Here is a 16471-nt window from a genome sequence, read left to right as displayed (position 1 = left end):
AAGCATTACGCCTTGCTTTTTACACCTCCATTTCCAAAATTGCCCGTTACAAAATGAAATGATGCCCTATTTAGGATCTCTCAATGCTTCCCAAAATGCAACCACCAACATCTCCTACCTGTGATCTCTGCGTCTGTGGTGCCGATGTTGGCATTTCTCCATGTGCTAGTGTTCCAAGGCGACTGGTCATGAATCTTGGCCCTTTAAAAGAACGGTGACTGGTTCTTCCTTCAATATCAAGATCTGAAATAAGAACCAAATGTCCAAGTCATGCATATTTTTCTAGCAAAGATTCTTAACACATCACATTTGATCACTAATTTCAAAGCTGAGATCTCTGAACGCAATTTCAAAGGTGTCTTAACTGTTTTATTTACTGTATTGTACCTCCAGCTGGTCTTACACCAAATGACAACCTTGGTGGAAAGCATCCACGGGTGACCCCTCTCTTGGCATTGGGAAGCAAGGAGTAATTACAAACATAGAATGTTCCTTAATTAGTAGTGACATCCTTAATTTTCTTGAAATGCTTGATTTTGTAAACAGTTTTCTATGCTTTGCAAATATGTTGGATGCAATTCATGTTGAATTGTTAAATCTGAACCGCTTAACCTATATTATTATCCCCCATTTCACACAAAAAATTACGAATTAATCTCCATCCTCATAAAGAAAGGCAAAAAACGTGGGATACTTACTTAAATCAAAATGAACAAACTCTACAACATTAACAGATATTAAACTTTATCATATAGTCTTCAAAATGAGACAAGGAGCAGCATGGTTAATACCACAAGCAATGCCAATGCGAATGGATCCGGAAGGGAAGTAACTGGGAAAATAAGGTTTTAACGCTCCCAATTCATCAGAACACTGTAGCATAGGGTTCGAAGGAAATGTCCAGTAAGGATTAAACCCCAGAACATGCCCCCAAGTGGCGGGGACGGGAACGAAGGGAGCGAGAACGGGAGCGAAGAGAGCGAGCCGTGACACAATGGCGTCTTTCACCCAATATCGGCCATCACAGGTCTCCTTTCACAATCCATACCTTTTCACCCTATGGTGCATTCTAAAAAAAAAAAGCCCCTTTTTTTCTAGAGTGCCACCCAAGCCATCCAAAATGATGTCAGATTTTCCCTCCAAGCATCATTTAGGAGAAATAAAATCCTAACAATACCGCACGCCCGTTAAACTGGTCAACTTGGTCCCTCAGCAGCACTACACCATTCAATACATGTTTAGAGACAATACAAAACCCTTTTCATTTAGAGCACAGCCTAACCATTGGCCAGCAATAGAATATACAAAATATCTCCAGTGTGCTTCTTTGCTGCAGTCAGCTTCCAAGAATCCAAATTGTTTAACAATGCCTTCCAAAGGGGCGTGGCTTGAAGCTGCCGCGAGTGGCATGGCCCCGTAGAAGCTCCTGGTGTGTTCCAACTACCGAGTGTGACGCCACCTTCGTAGAGCCCAGTTCATTCACGAGAATTAGCAGGAAGAGCGAGGAACGGACGGAGCGGGAGATGACCGAGAAAGAAGGGGAACGCTCCCCTGTAGTGAACGGTCCGATGCAAAGTCCTCGAAGGTGGCCTGAAGATTCAAAAGAAAATGGCGGTCGCGCAATCGCGGAGCTCTCCACACACACACACACATCAGAAAGGAGGAGCCGTGTAGCAAGAAAATGCACCAACACCCAGCATTGTTGTAGCTGGCACCAAATAAGTCCTTCAGCCTAGCGACGCGGCCTACAAGCCGTGAAGGAGCCCCAGGATGTCTCCTTTGGAAAAGGATCCAAACATCCTGAATTTTCACAAGTAACTGAAGCGGACCCCCATCGCAGGTCAGCTCAAACCGCCCTTCGGAAAAAACGTTCCAGCCATAGTGGGTGAGAAGAGTGGCCGACGGTACCACGAATCCCATCTTCCTGCCCGTCGATCGCGGAGAGTCCCATGAATAATCCATAAAACTTCGACTTTTATGAGCGGGAAGAGCGATGACTTCACCTGGGGCACCCTTTTGCCCATCGCTCTCGGGGAGCGCAGGAAACAACCCACAACAGCAGCGGCCCAGAACCCCTTTGGCAAGGAGGTAGCCCGGGGTAATGAGCCGACACAGGCAGGAGCGGAACCAGGGGTGAGGCTCCCCGACCTCCCCCACAAGCACCAGAGCACAGATTTGAGCCGGACGCACACCCCACAGCAGCGAGCCCCCAGACTTTCCGAAGGGGTGGACGTGTAAGGCCAACTGGACTCAAGATCCTGTGAAGCACCAAAGGGATCGGCCAGCCAAATCACTGTCCCACACAGAAACAACCTGACAGGTCGACACAGTGAGTGGAGGGGAGGCCGAAAATAGGAGAAGAACTGGTCCTTGGAGGGGGAGGGTGCGGGGGGGGGGAAACTCTACTGCATTCCCCCCCCACTACCCGACCTGCCTTAAGGGCGGTCTGGACCCAGCAAATTCTGGCAGCACGGAGGTGAATCAATTGACTCTAGAGGCGCCCAGGGGTGGAGGTGAGGACTTAGACATTGGCCACAAAGCACCCCACACCAATAAAGTACTCAAAGCACCCCCAGGAGCACTGCGGCCTAAAGGGAGACACCTAGTCCCCCCCGCCCCCCCATAGGGAGTATAACATCTGATCACTCCCAGGAAGTAAGCGGGGACAAGGACGCATTGAGACCCTATCTGAAGAGTGGCTCATCCCTCGCCCCCAACTGGCAATAGGGACCCGAAAGCGGTGAAGAAGAGAAAAGCCGCTAGGACTCCCACCCGCCCTTGACTCCAGGGGAGTGGGAAGAAAAGTGTTGGCACGTAGGGCGCAAGCAACAGAAATAGGTACCAGTGAGCCGCACCCCTGGAAGGGCACCAGAGGCAGAGTTGTGAGCAACCAGGAGAATCACGACTCATTCGCATTGTGCCAATCCTGTACCCCACAACGGATCAATATGGCAAAGACCGGGAAAGCGGGAAAGCAACCAAGCAGGTGGACATCTCAACCCTGATGAGCAGCTCTAACGTGGAGAAAGTAAAGAAAGGTGACCAGCGAGGCGGGGCACAACATGGAAACAGGTCCCATCTCAGACACCCCGGAGCTGGCTCAATCCGCCACAAAATCGGATCTAAAAGACTTACTGACAGCCCTAACAAAGGAGATCCAGAAGGGTACAGATGAAGTAATGAAGAAGATCACTACCCTGGATAAGAGAGTGGGCGGGGTAGAAACCTGAACAGCAGACATTGAAAACAACCTATGTGAACAGGCTTCCGAAATGGAAAAAGGTCTGGACAGGATGGCAGCCCTAGAGGCTAGATGCGAAACAGGAGGATGCGGAAAACCATTCGAGGCGCAATAACATCCGCCTCTGGGGGATTACCACATCAATCCCAAACACAGACCTGGAAAGATATGTAATGGACCTGTTCAGATTCATTTTGCCTCTCTCAGACAGCTCCCCACTGGAAATCGACCGGGTATACAGAACGGTCCCGAGGCAATCATCATCCTCCCCACCAGACGTCCTAGCTAGATTTCATTTTTACAGGGTCAAGGAAGAAATCATGAAAGAAGCCAGGTCATCAAAACAGATCTCGTTCAGAGACGCTACCATCTATCTATGCCAACACTTGGCAAATTCCACCCTTCAGAAAAGAAAATCTCAAACTTCTCGCGGAATGGCTAGCAGAAAGAAAGATTCCATATCGGTGGGGCTACCCAACCTCCCTGAAGTTCACCTGGGAAGGATCCCAAAAGCAAATTCATTCCCTAAAGGAAGCGGAAAAATTCCTAGGAACAAGGGAAGATAGCAGTGAATCAGAATCTGAATCTCCCACTCAAATCCAGAACAAAATGCTGCCAGCGACGACCTGGACAAGAGTCAACAGGAGGCGCATGATCCGGTCCAAGGAAAAATCCTAACCCAGACTGACACAAAGAGTAAGTACCTGCCTACTTATGGTCAGTCGACTCGCCCCGGGGAGCCCCACTCAACAGTTGTCAAAACTTCCAGCGCGGGGGACGCCCTGGGTTAATTGGGTCTGACTAAAGGTTTTATCAACCAGACGGGGAAACGGGGGTATCCCCGCCAGCATGCGGGGGGGAAGCCCAACGCTAAATCAACCATAGCAGAAAGAGAACAATAGGCTGAGTTAAGTCACATTTGCCAGCAAAAAAGACATGTTAGGACCGGTTGGCCTCAGTTGCTCGGTGGTGGGACATAGCCAGTAACCCCGTTGGATGAGGCTGGTCTCAACCCTAGGAGTTTCAAGGGGGGAGAGAGGGGTACAAGGGGGGGAATTCCAGGGCGAGCGGGAGGGGTGTGTTATCCCTCACCCCAAAACAGTAGAATTAGTAATACACAGACATCTAGTGACATCGCAATGGCACTTACTCAGAGTAAAACAATGGGGGACATATATAGGGGGCCAGTCCTGAGCCCGCGCAAAGGGAAGTCCAACAAGAAACATCATGGGGTCGGAAAAAGAGTCTGACATTCAAATGCTCACATGGAATGTCCAGGGCCTCCAATTTCCAGGGAAACGCAGATCGGTGGAACATAGACTTAACCAACATGCAGGGGACATAGTACTCCTCCAGGAGACTCACCTACTGCGAGTTGACGAGCAGCGCATTAAATTCAAAAGATTTTAAAAAATCATTTTTTGCCACATCAGGGGAGAAAAAGAGGAGGGCGTCATTGCTGTTGAGCGATAAGGTCCCACTAACACGAATCACAGTAAAAAGAGATTTGGGGGGTAGGTATCTCTTAATAAAAGGTCACCTCCTAGAACAACCGATTACTATACCTGCCATATATAGCCCTAACACCACTCTGGACACATTTCTGTTGGATCTTAACCCAACCCTGCTTTCATTCGTAGAGGGGTACCTCTTTATAGGGAGAGATTTCAATATTGTCCCTGATCCAGTGAAAGACAAGACGCTCCCTCCAACTGGAGTGGATTATGCCTGATCACTAGCATTAGCCAAGCTCCTCAGGGAAACTGAAACGGTTAAGAGACTGAGACTGGCCAACAGGAGGTCTCCCACTATTTGAACGCACAAAGGTTTCTCAAGAATGGACTTGATTTTGGTCATGGGCACCCTATTCTCCTGTCTCGGAAAAGTGGAGATTCACACACAAACGATATCGGACCATGCACCGGTCTCAGCAGACTTGCACATAAGTGCCCCCCCTCAACTCTCCAGATACTGGAAGTTACGCGACGCCCTCCTGCTAGATGAAGCTATCAAAGGGGAAACGGGGTAACACTAATTAACTACTTCACGGAAAACACCACAGCGGATACCGCCATAGATATAATCTGGGACGACATGGAACCATTAGTGAGAGGGTCACTCATCAGTGCAAGCGCTGAACAGGGTCGGGTCTCTAGGATTCAAGCAGCCAAGCTAGAGGCGAAGGTTTCGGCTTTGGAAAGGGAGTTAAAAAACCACAGAGTCAGGAAAACAGAAAGGGAACTGAAAAAAGCCAAAATAGTATTAGAAATGCACTGGGCGGACCGATCGGCCAAATTGCTAGCTTACACAAAGCAATTTTATTATAGCAAAAGCAATGAACTGCATACTCGCATATAAACTGCAGAAGGTGCATAAGAGAAACAATATAATAAGGCTCATAGGAGACGATGGTAAAGCCCTACACACAGAAGGGGAAAAAATGGAAGCCCTAGTAGCACACCAGAGGGCGATAATGGCTGGCCCACCTACACCCTCTGAACTCCAAAACAATACCCAAGTTCGACCAGTGCCCCCCCTAAGCAAGCCCAATTAGCATCCCTAGAAGATCCAATTATGGTGCAAGAAATAGGGGTAGCCGTAAAATCCTTGAAAAAAACACAGTCCCAGGCCCTGAAGGACTAACAACAAAATTCTATAAAATGTACTCTCACATCCTAGCTCCACAAATGGTCACCCTGTTTAACTCCTTCTTGAATACGGGCAATATGACAAGATCAATGGCTGAATCACTAACAATACTAGTCCACAAACCAGGCAAAGACGCGGAGCAGACCGCCTCTTACAGACCAATAACGTTGATGAACAACGGGAAAACATATTGGAAGGTGCAGGCATCTAGATTGAAAGGGTATCTCCCAGACGTGATAGCCCATGACCAGACAGGATTCATCCCAGGAAGTGGGACACATGATAACATTAGGTGCACAATCAACCTTCTTGAAAGTGCCGACAGGCTAAGGGAAAATCGCAGACGCCCATAAGGCATTCGACCTGGTGGACTGGGGGTATATTAAGAACACGCTCACACACTTAGGGTTTGGTCCCAACATTGTTACATGGATTATGGCCAATTATCAAACCCCTTCTACACAAATGAGGGCCAATGGGAGCAAATCAGAGAAAATTCATATTTTCAGAGGAACAAGACAGGGTTGGCCTCCATTTCCCATGGTTATCGCCCAGTCAATGGAGCCATTTGCAGGAAAGATCCGGCAAAACCCCAAAATAAAGGGGCTCACAGTAGGGGGACGGGAGTATAAAGCAGCACTTTACGCAGACGCCGTCCTCTTAACAATAACAGAGCCAGACACATCACTTGGCCCCCTCTGGAAAGAGATCGAAGCATTCGGCAAAGTCTCAGGATTTAGGGTAAATTATGAGAAATCTTCAGCGCTAGCAGTCAATCTCACAAAAAAGCAGAGAGAAGATCTCGGCCCCCTGTTCCATGGGAGGATACCGCGATCACATACCTGGGGGTCCAGATCCCCAGATGCCCCTTGCGAACCAGAGCATTTTCCCGCAACTGTTTTGTGAAAAACTTGGAACACTGGAAAAAACAAGAGATCTCCTGGCTCGGAAGAATAGCTGCAAAAGAAATTAATCTAATACCCCAACTGATTTACCAGTGCTCTGCACTCCCGGTAGATATTCCAGAAAATGAATTAAACTCCCTGCAGAGGAACATTCTAAAATTCCTATGGGGTGGAGGGGACCAGTGTAGCCAATAAGGTCATGTTTCGCGGGCGGGGCCCGCGAGCACTGGGGGTTCCTGATGTGTCCAGGTATAGAAGGGCTGCACAACTATCATACGCATTCACATGGACACAGAACACAGACCAGCCCTACTGGAGACTAATAGAAGAGGCATGGTGCCCACATCCATTGGCTGACCTTCCGCACATCCCGATTATGAAAACCCAGACTAACCTAGGACCCCTCACAGCAACGAGGAACACGGTACAAAATTAGAAACTTCCAGCCTATAAAATGGGGTTGCACAGGAACCCTAGGCCCACTAACACCAATCTGGAATAACCCAGAATTCTCACTGGGAATTCACACCCATAGCTTTGCAGCCTGGAGAGAGGAAGGTTTGCGGAAGATTTCAAATTTCCTGGAGGGAGGTAATCCACTCACATTCGAAGACTTCAGGGCCAAATATAAGGTTTCATAGACGGATCAGTTTCATTATGCTCAGCTCCGACACTGGATGTCCCAGGGGGTAGTCAGGGAAAGGGGAGCGAGAGATCTCACAGCACTTGAGGACCTTAACATCAGCGCCCCCCCCCCACCCCCCAAGGGAAAATCTCTACACTATACCGCCTACTAGATAAATCAGACTCAAACACAAAAGAAAAATACATGCTTAATTGGGAAAGGGACCAGGGACGTGCAATTGACATGGAAGAGTGGGGTTAAATATGGACTAAACTGCACAAAAGCACCCAATGCATCACAAATAGAGATGGGGGGATATAAAGTCTGCTACAGATACTAGACCACCCCGGAACAACTAAACAAATCCAATCCAGATATCCCGCCAAACTGCTGGAGGGGCTGCACAGAAGGGGGCACACTGTTTCACTTATTATGGACTTGCCCAAAAGATGGGGCTTACTGGCAGGGGGTGCTCGACCAGATTAAAAGGGATCACAGGACTCAAAACCATGGGATCCGGGAATAATCCTTCTAGGAGAAACTGGAGGCCAGGGGAGCCCAGATTGCTCGCTTATGCCCACAGCTATTAACCGCCGCCAAAATAGCACTGGCCGACTATGGAAGAACCCCGAGGGGCCCTCGATCCCAATCTGGTGGTCCAAGTGTTGGGAAATTGTATTAGCTGAGAAAATAATGGCGATCCAATCAGGGAACTTGAACAGTTTCCGAAACACTTGGGCACCATATATGGACTATGCTGAAAAGTATCCAGGATTCACTCGGAGACCACCATTAACACAATGGCTGCAGTGAGATCCTCATGAATGGGAATGGAGCTGACCTCCCCCAAAGCCCCAGGAGCAGACAGACAGAGTACAACCCTAAGATCGGTCCCCATAAAGAGAGTCACCTTTACTGACCCAATGTTGTGCTCGATATATGTGTAAAGAGGGAAAGTGTGATGCTCCCTTCCCCCGATTCTCAGCCAGACCATGGCCTAGATCATCACGGCCTAAGCACCCACCACGAGAGGAATTCGACCCGCTCACAGATGCTCCAGACGTCCACATCTATTGCGGCCACGCCCCACATGGCCAGGGAAACTGCCTGTCTATCAAACCCACCGCTGGAACCTCTGGCGAAGCTGACAGACCATATGGATCAACTCGACCAACACAGCAACAATGAAAGCAACCATCGTTAGAGATGCCATGACGACATAGCCAACGGACGGTAACACACGTGCTACCATGCACGCTGGTCAGACCCACACCAATTATACACGAAGAACATACTCAATGCCATAACGTAGCGGACTGCTCACACACACACACTGATGCATCGTTGTTATTTTTCACATAGGCCAAGCTAACGCACCGCAGAAACACAAGACGCAAGAAGAACCCATGTACATGCTTGCAAACGCTTCATCGCCATTATAAACACAAAGACATACGACGCTCATGCATAAGGACTCATGCCGGCAATCGACCCCCGTGTTGTAGACCATATGCTGCCACCCATGAACCAGACCAGAGCAGGCCTCAGCCCCAGAGTAGGCCGCAAAACCAGAAACCACAGGCCCAGGGCTGCTCAGAATGGGGCTGCAAGGTGCTGATGGTGCAGAACAGAATCCCAGCAAGGGCTTCACAGCCAACGCCACGAAGTTGCAACTTACACGCCGCATACCCCGAGCCAAGATTACACCTGCTGCGGCCAACCACCCCTCAGAGCCGAAATACAAATCAAATGCTCATAATTCTGCTTCAGCTACGGGCTTACCACACGTGGCCAAGCCGACCTGATGTGATGCCAAGTCTCGCGACCAGTGAAACTCTGGGGTCTCACGTTTGGGACACAGATTGCAACAATGAAGTGACACTAGCAGAGGTGAGAAAGCAGCACTTCCACGGCAAGTGGCAGACCTGTCCATTGTCCATCACTGACACAGTCATACATTGTTTCTAGCAACAGGTACACCGTGAGCTGGGAACGATAATGGTCCCAGGCTTGGGGGCTCATGGATGAACCAATCAGGGCACGGGGGGCTAACTACTGACGGCATCACAACTAAGCCAATCACTGACCTCTATCATGTAACATTTTTAGTGTAGCCATTTCTATGGACGATCCAAGCGTACCACCTGACCCCTTCTCCACCAACCACTAACCCACCTATATGTTCCTACACTAACCCTATTACTCGGGTAGCCAACCCGAAGTGGTGTTAGGTTTGGGGGAAATTTCCCCAGGTGACGCACAATGAGGCGTCACGCATCATGAAAAAGGGCCTGCGAGCCCACTCTTGAGAAGAAGCGTTCCCGGCCGACTTGTGATCCCAGAGCCTATCCCTGCCTTTTGTCTAATAAACAGCAGTAACACCTTGCTCTTGCGTGTGTCTCAAACTCATTGGGGGCCGCGGGAGGAGTTGAGGCCTCCCTAACCCCGGGGGGTCCGCGGACAGCCCTGCCGACCCTCTGGGAAATCACCCCGACATGTGAAATGGCGATATGATGTCATTGTATGCATAACCTGAAATGCTTAATAAAATTGTTTGGTCGAAAAAAAACAATGCCTTCCAAACTTGATATGGGCCGCTCCAGATTTAGAGAAAAATGCCCACCATCAATGTTCCCTCGAATTAGTCTTCTCTATGTGCCGAACCGCTTGACTGTTGTGCGCACATCATTTTCCATGTGTGCAACTGACTAATGAGGTAAGCCACTTTGTGAGAATGCATATTTAGTGAACTACCATCTCAAAAGAGAGTTTGGAAAGAAATTTCCTCTTCCCAGTCAATGCACTTATTTACCAATCTGTTTAATTGGTGCATCTTACAATACTTTTTCCAAACACATATGCTAAAAAAAATGAACCAAGACTTCAGCATCTGCCAAAGTACTTTGCAAAAGTACTTCTGTGCAGAGAAATGCGTGCTTAATGCAACAGAAAAACACTAGTGTATTACAAAAAGCAAATATCACTTAGCATAACTGATGAGGCTGTCAAAGCATTCAGACGCAATACAGATGGATTAACAGCAATTAAAAGTAATGTGTCCAAAAAAAGTGCCAATAGGATTTCAAGCGCCACTTTATTGAAGTAACACCATCCATGTTTACTCCCTAAAAAACAGGAAAACGTGCCTAACAAAAACAAGAAACAAATATTTTCCAGAATAAATTATAACAAAGTCTTAATTCTATTAAAGACACAGAGGTGAGCATTATGCTGCTTCTCTCTCTTATTAATTTTAAAGAGAAAAGCTCAGCAGCAAGTATTTTATGCACCTAACTGTTAGTATGGAATAAACATTAACAAGGGGGCAGAATATCTAATAAACAGACTAGGAAGTTACACACAGTTGGTTCCGATTTGGAGGGACAGTTGGATGCTTATTGGAGGACTGTTGTCACATGTACTGTGACCTGTTATAGACTTGAGCCAAAGCCAACTGGGAAATTACTTTTTTTTCTTCAAGTGACTTTTTTTTCATGGACTAGAGGTTTATTCCTTACATGTTAAATGTCTGTTTATTAGATATTGTTTGCACCCTTGCTAATGTTTATTCCATACCATCAGTTAGGTGCCTAAAATACTTGCTGCTGAGCTGTTCTCTTTAAAATGAATAAAAGAAAGAGAAGCAGCATAATGTTAGCCTCCGGTCTTGACATAGAATTTAACATATAGGCGCATACCTATCCTGATTCAACCGACAAAGCTCCACTGATATTGTTTTGAATTAGTGACCAGCAGAACAGTGGCAGAGGAAGGAACTCTAATAATAATAATGGCTGGTCTCAAGAGGAATTTTAGTAAGCATAAAGTATCCCTATTGGCAAAGGCAAAGCTAATTACTTTTTGACTCCTTGAAGAATAATTTGACTCCAATTAGGGAGCAAAATCTGATTAGAGCCTTGCTCGCAACCCTGACACAGGAAGTGAAATGACAGGGTACATAAAGTCTATGGTCTTGCTCACCTTTCCGCACGTGTGTGTGTGTGTGTGTATATATATATATATATATATATATATATATATATATACACACACACACCTTTTAAGTTAATAGCATCAATTCTCGGAGATACAACAGATTGGTGCCTTCTTCTGTAACTAGGGATCCCTCTTCCATAATTCCTTATCAGTTAAATAAGATGCAGGGAGTTGCTAGAGATAATACACACAATGCACATGGTTTTATTGAAAAGCCCACAACAGCTGAGCATAGAAGGAAATAGATATATCTTAGTGATAGTCGATTATGCCACAAGAGGTTTAACACTAAAAAACAGATCTTCAAACATCCTCTTCCTTTCTTGTTGCAGGTAGGTTTTTCTAAAGAAGTCCTGACCGATTAGGGAAACACTCATCAGCTGAATTATGGCCAAAGTAAAACAAGTTCTACAGATCAAAACCCACAGAACTTTGGTGTATCACCCACAAATTGACGGGTTAGTAGAATGCACTGGTTTGGGGAGATGCCTCACAAACTACGCTGCCCAACGTGGTTATTTAAATGGATACATGTGTCCACGTTTTCTGTGAACAAATGAATGTGTCTTATGATTATAAGAGTTTATTTACAAACATAACCTAACACGCCATGCCAACACGTGTTTCAGCCCTCTCTGGGCCGTCCTCAGGGCGTACAGAAAGATATTATACATTAATCACTGTGAGGGTGAGCCCTGCATCGTGTGCATGTCCTTGCTGAGTGACTTTTTCAAGACTTTCAATACGTTTTTCAACCTTTCCAAGAAATATTCAAGTTAATGCGCTTTAGTTTTCCGTATATTTAAACATCTGTAACCATTCACCGCTTGAATGCGTCTCTGAAGGCTGTTTCCAGCCTGCTCTCCGGTCGTCCTGAAAGAATGTGGGTGTTGTCTGGGCTAGTAGAATGGTTTAGTAAAACACTGAAGACTATGCTTAAAAAACTAGTGGAAGCCGATGGAAGGAATTGGGACATGAGGATACTGTGGGCCCTATTTCCTGTTAGAAATATTCCACCAGCCTCCACTGGGGTTCTCACCATTTGAACTCCTTTATGGCCCTTTATGGACCCAGAGATGCTCTAAATATGGTAAGAGAAACATAGGGAGAGCGAGGAGAAGCCATATTACCCCTATCCCAGACTACACAACAGCTAAAAGGAACATGTGGCCATAGTTAGATCTATACTAAATTCACATCTTAGCAAATCCCAAGAAAGCCAACTATGACTGAAAGGCAGTCACCCGTTTGTTTTCCATCGGCCAGAAGGTGTAGGTGCTCCTTCGCACCTCAGAGCATAAGATGTTGTCCCAGTGGCACGGTCACTATGAGGTTATTGAAAAAAACTGTCCCCTGTAATTATCGTGTTTCACAACCACACAGGCTAAAACTCAAATTTATCATAGCAACCTTTTAAAAGAGTAGAGGGAACATCCAGTTGAAATCACTTCTGTAATAATGGCCCATCTCCTGGCTGAAGAGATAGATGGGCTCAAATTAATTCCTGCTGATCTCTTGTCCAATAAAAACAGGACATCCAAATCCTTTTAGACCAGTTTCTGGATGTTTTTACAGTAAACCAGTAAGAGTAAAGGGGTTTTACCACTATATCTGTACACCTCACAATAGGGTTGTTAATTTAAAACCATATAGAATTCCTGAGGCCCATAGAGAAATAGTTTGACGGGAAGTGGAAAGGATGCTGGCTTCTCACATAATAGAACCATCACAGAGTCCCTGGACCTCGCCAATAGTCCAAGTAGCGAAACCGGATCAATCGTGGAGGTTTTGTATAGACTTTCTGAAGTCGAATGCACTATCCCAGATCGACAATTATGCCATTCCAAGGATAGATGAGCTCATTGATCGACTGGATCTGCTATTTTTTTCTGCATTATTGATCTACCTAAGGGCTATTGGTAGGTACCAGTGAATCCAAAAGAGAGCTTTTTACACTCCCGTGGGACTGTTTCAGTTCAAAGTCTCTTCGTTTGGTCTCTATCAGGCCCCAGCAACCTTTCCGAGACTAATGGATCTGATTCTCTGCCCATTCTCTAGTTTTTAATAGGGCTTGCTTGGAAATCCCCTGGGTAAAGCAGAAAAGGACATGCCAGGAAAATCCCACGCCCAATAATGGAAGAGTGCAAAGAATTTGACAAAGACCCGTTTTACTCACAATCCACATAAAACAGGGACATCTGTGGACATCAAGACAATTTCCGAGCTCTCGATCCTTCTTAGGCTTGACAGCAGTTTAAAAACAAGTATTACATCACAACTGACACTTTATCATATTCACGATTACAAAAACCTAAAGCGTGGAGGGATTGGTTAGGGGAATCAACAAAGTATGTTTTGTATAGGGCCTAGTATTTTCGTTGGCTACACTCCATCTGGTGGCTCTGCCTGAAACCATTTAGTAAATTGATACACATGAATACATGTAATCGAAATACAATATTACTGGCCGGTGCAACAATTATAGGACAGCGTTATTGGTGGGTAGGAACAGAGGACAGACGAGTATTAATAGACCAATAGGTCCATTAGTCTTAAATGTATGTTATGGTACTCGCAGCAGCGAAGCATACCTTTTATCAATCTTGCCACAGTATCTTCTTGATGGAGAGTCTGAAGGAATCTCTTCGAGCCTCGAAGATATGTCGCGTCCGCCTGCAAAAGCTGAGTGGCGCTGAAGGGCTGTTTTAAAACTATTGCACAGCTTGGCGTGCCTGCGTGGTGACATCACATGTAAACAAATGACATCAAACAAATGACGCCATTGCGCGGGGACGCCTGCACGGAGGGGACGGTAGAACACAATGTGTTTAGCGATCGATTATTGACTCTGAAGGCATATAACACTCCAGATACAGTGTCATGTGGATGAGATGTAGTATTATAGTAGGTATGTCTTTCCTATAGGTAAAGGGAGCTGGATTAGTCTAGGTATGTCTTTCCTAGGGGTAAAGGGAGCTGTATTAGTGTAGGTATGTCTTTCTTAGAGGTGAAGAAAGCTGATGTTGGAACATAAATGTCCCGGCAACAATTAGGTGATATGTGATGGGTTGCTCTAATACAGGTGATGAAGTCTTGCATTAAGTAGCGGCATGAAGCGATCAGCCACAGTCTAAGGGGGGACTAGAAGTTGGAATAGCTAAGGTGGCTCATAAAAAAAGGGGAGAAATGTGGCATCCCCATTTTGTGATCTTACCAAGTGAGTGTCCAAGGGTGGTGTACATGCTCACGGAGGGTACAATCGCTAGTTACATGAATCAAGTCATACTGTATCACAATTCTGGAGTGTATCTATAAAACACATTGTAGGTTGTTATGTGTACTGGATAGAGATATTATTGTGATTCTGAAGTGACACACACAACTACATTGGGAGTCTTATAGGAAGGAACCCAAGTGGAAATCCTCGTTCATCCCATTTGGACTCAAGCTGTCAAGCGTGTCAATCCAATAGAGTTCCCTCTGATTTAACCTCTTAGTTTGGTTTCCTCCCCTTGGTGATTTGTTGACTATTTCTAGAACCATAAATCTCAACTGGTGCTGCTGAGTGTCTTTTTTTTTTTCAGTGAAATGTCCAGCAAGTGTGGAACGTACATTTCTGGTCCTTATGTTGCTCTTGTGCTCATTACAGTGGTCTTTAACTTTTCTCGCCGTTTGCTCAACGTATAAGATCCCACAGGGACAACTTAGTCCATAGATCACTCGCATTGAATCACATGTGGCGAAATCCCTGAGCTTAATTTTTGATCCCGTTCTTGGGTATCTAACGTACCTGCCATTCATGATGTTATTGCAGTTGTTGCAGTGCAGACAGGCAAATGTGCCACTTTTCTTCATTTGTAGTGTGGTTTGACTACTGGGTTTAGTTTTCTCGGCTCTTACCAACAGATCCCTAAAGTTTTTGCCTCTCTTGTAGGCTATAATTGAAGGTCTTGGAAAGTGTTTTTGGAGCTGACTGTCGAGTTGAATCAACCTCCAATTCTTCTTGACGATTCTGGTTATTTGGTGACTCTGACTAGAATACCTAGTGTAGAGGAAAGGAATCTCCTTGCTTTTGGGGTTGTTCATCATAAGATCTTCACTGGTCATCTGACTAGCTCTGCTTTTAGCGGCCTCAATTACATTCTCTGGGTATGGTATGGTATCAAAATGTTTATTTATATAGTGCCTATACACAGGCAAGTGTTTCAAAGTGCTCGAGGAGGGAAGGAACGCAGGGAAAAACAACTGTCGATCAGAGCCCTTGAATTTCTGAGACAATTATGCTCTGCACAGGAAGATACAGTGAATATGATACATTTAACAGTTTAGATACAGCAAATAGGCCTGCCGGCGATTCTGCGTTTTTTTCAAGTGCACATTAAGGGGAGAAGACAAAGGAGAACAGACAGACGATCTTCAGGCAGGGCTGTATACAGATCGTGCAAGTGAGGAAGGGTAGGGGAGGGGCAGGGGACCAAGTGTGCCCAGTCAGTAGAGACTGGTGAAGTGCAGAGAGAGAAGCTCTCAGGGTTTTATTACAAGTGCAGTGGGGTGCAGGGCCTTGCAGCAAGTGCAGAACGGACTGGCAGGGGTGCCTGGGACCTGTGAGACTCTGAGGTACACCAGGCGGCCAGTCAATAAGCTGTGTGTGAGGAGGGCAAAAGGAAGAGTAGAGAGCTTGATTAGCATGGTATGGTGGGAGAGATGGAAGAGGAGGAGAGGAAGGTTTTGAGGAGCTTCCGTAACTTGAGAATTTCAGGTTCAATACGGAGGTTGCCAGAGAGGCTGTTCCAGAGGGAGGCCCCTGCCGAGGAATGGGGCTCTCCCTCCAAATCTTTGCTTGGAGAACCAGCTCACTTGCAGAAGGTTAGAGGTAAATGAACGGAGGGCTCGACAGGGACAGTATTTAGGTAGGCAACGTTGAAGGTAAGTAGGTCCCAGGCCCCAGACAGCCTTGTGGACAGTGCAAAGGGTTTTAAATTTGATCCTTCGAGCCACGGGGAGCCAATGAAGGGATTTCAGCGCCGGAGAGATGCGGTCCCTGGGCTTGAGGCC

The 16471-nt window shown here is 46.4% G+C and overlaps 1 protein-coding gene across 2 annotated transcripts in view; it reads right to left on the bottom strand.

Annotated features, from left to right (window-relative positions):
* DZANK1 (double zinc ribbon and ankyrin repeat domains 1) overlaps nucleotides 1-16471 on the bottom strand; it is a 1110268-nt gene that overhangs the window by 915634 nt on the left and 178163 nt on the right. For both annotated transcript variants that reach the window (XM_069607537.1, XM_069607538.1), the window contains exon 6: nucleotides 119-243. In XM_069607537.1, the coding sequence (XP_069463638.1) occupies nucleotides 119-243 (125 nt within the window). The remainder of the gene's footprint in view (nucleotides 1-118; nucleotides 244-16471) is intronic.

This window comes from Ambystoma mexicanum, chromosome 4q (assembly GCF_040938575.1).
Source record: "Ambystoma mexicanum isolate Mex_15411 chromosome 4q, UKY_AmexF1_1, whole genome shotgun sequence".
NCBI classification, from domain to species: domain Eukaryota; kingdom Metazoa; phylum Chordata; class Amphibia; order Caudata; family Ambystomatidae; genus Ambystoma; species Ambystoma mexicanum.
Note: the sequence above shows the minus strand (reverse complement) of the source record. Positions and strands in the feature narration are given on the sequence as shown.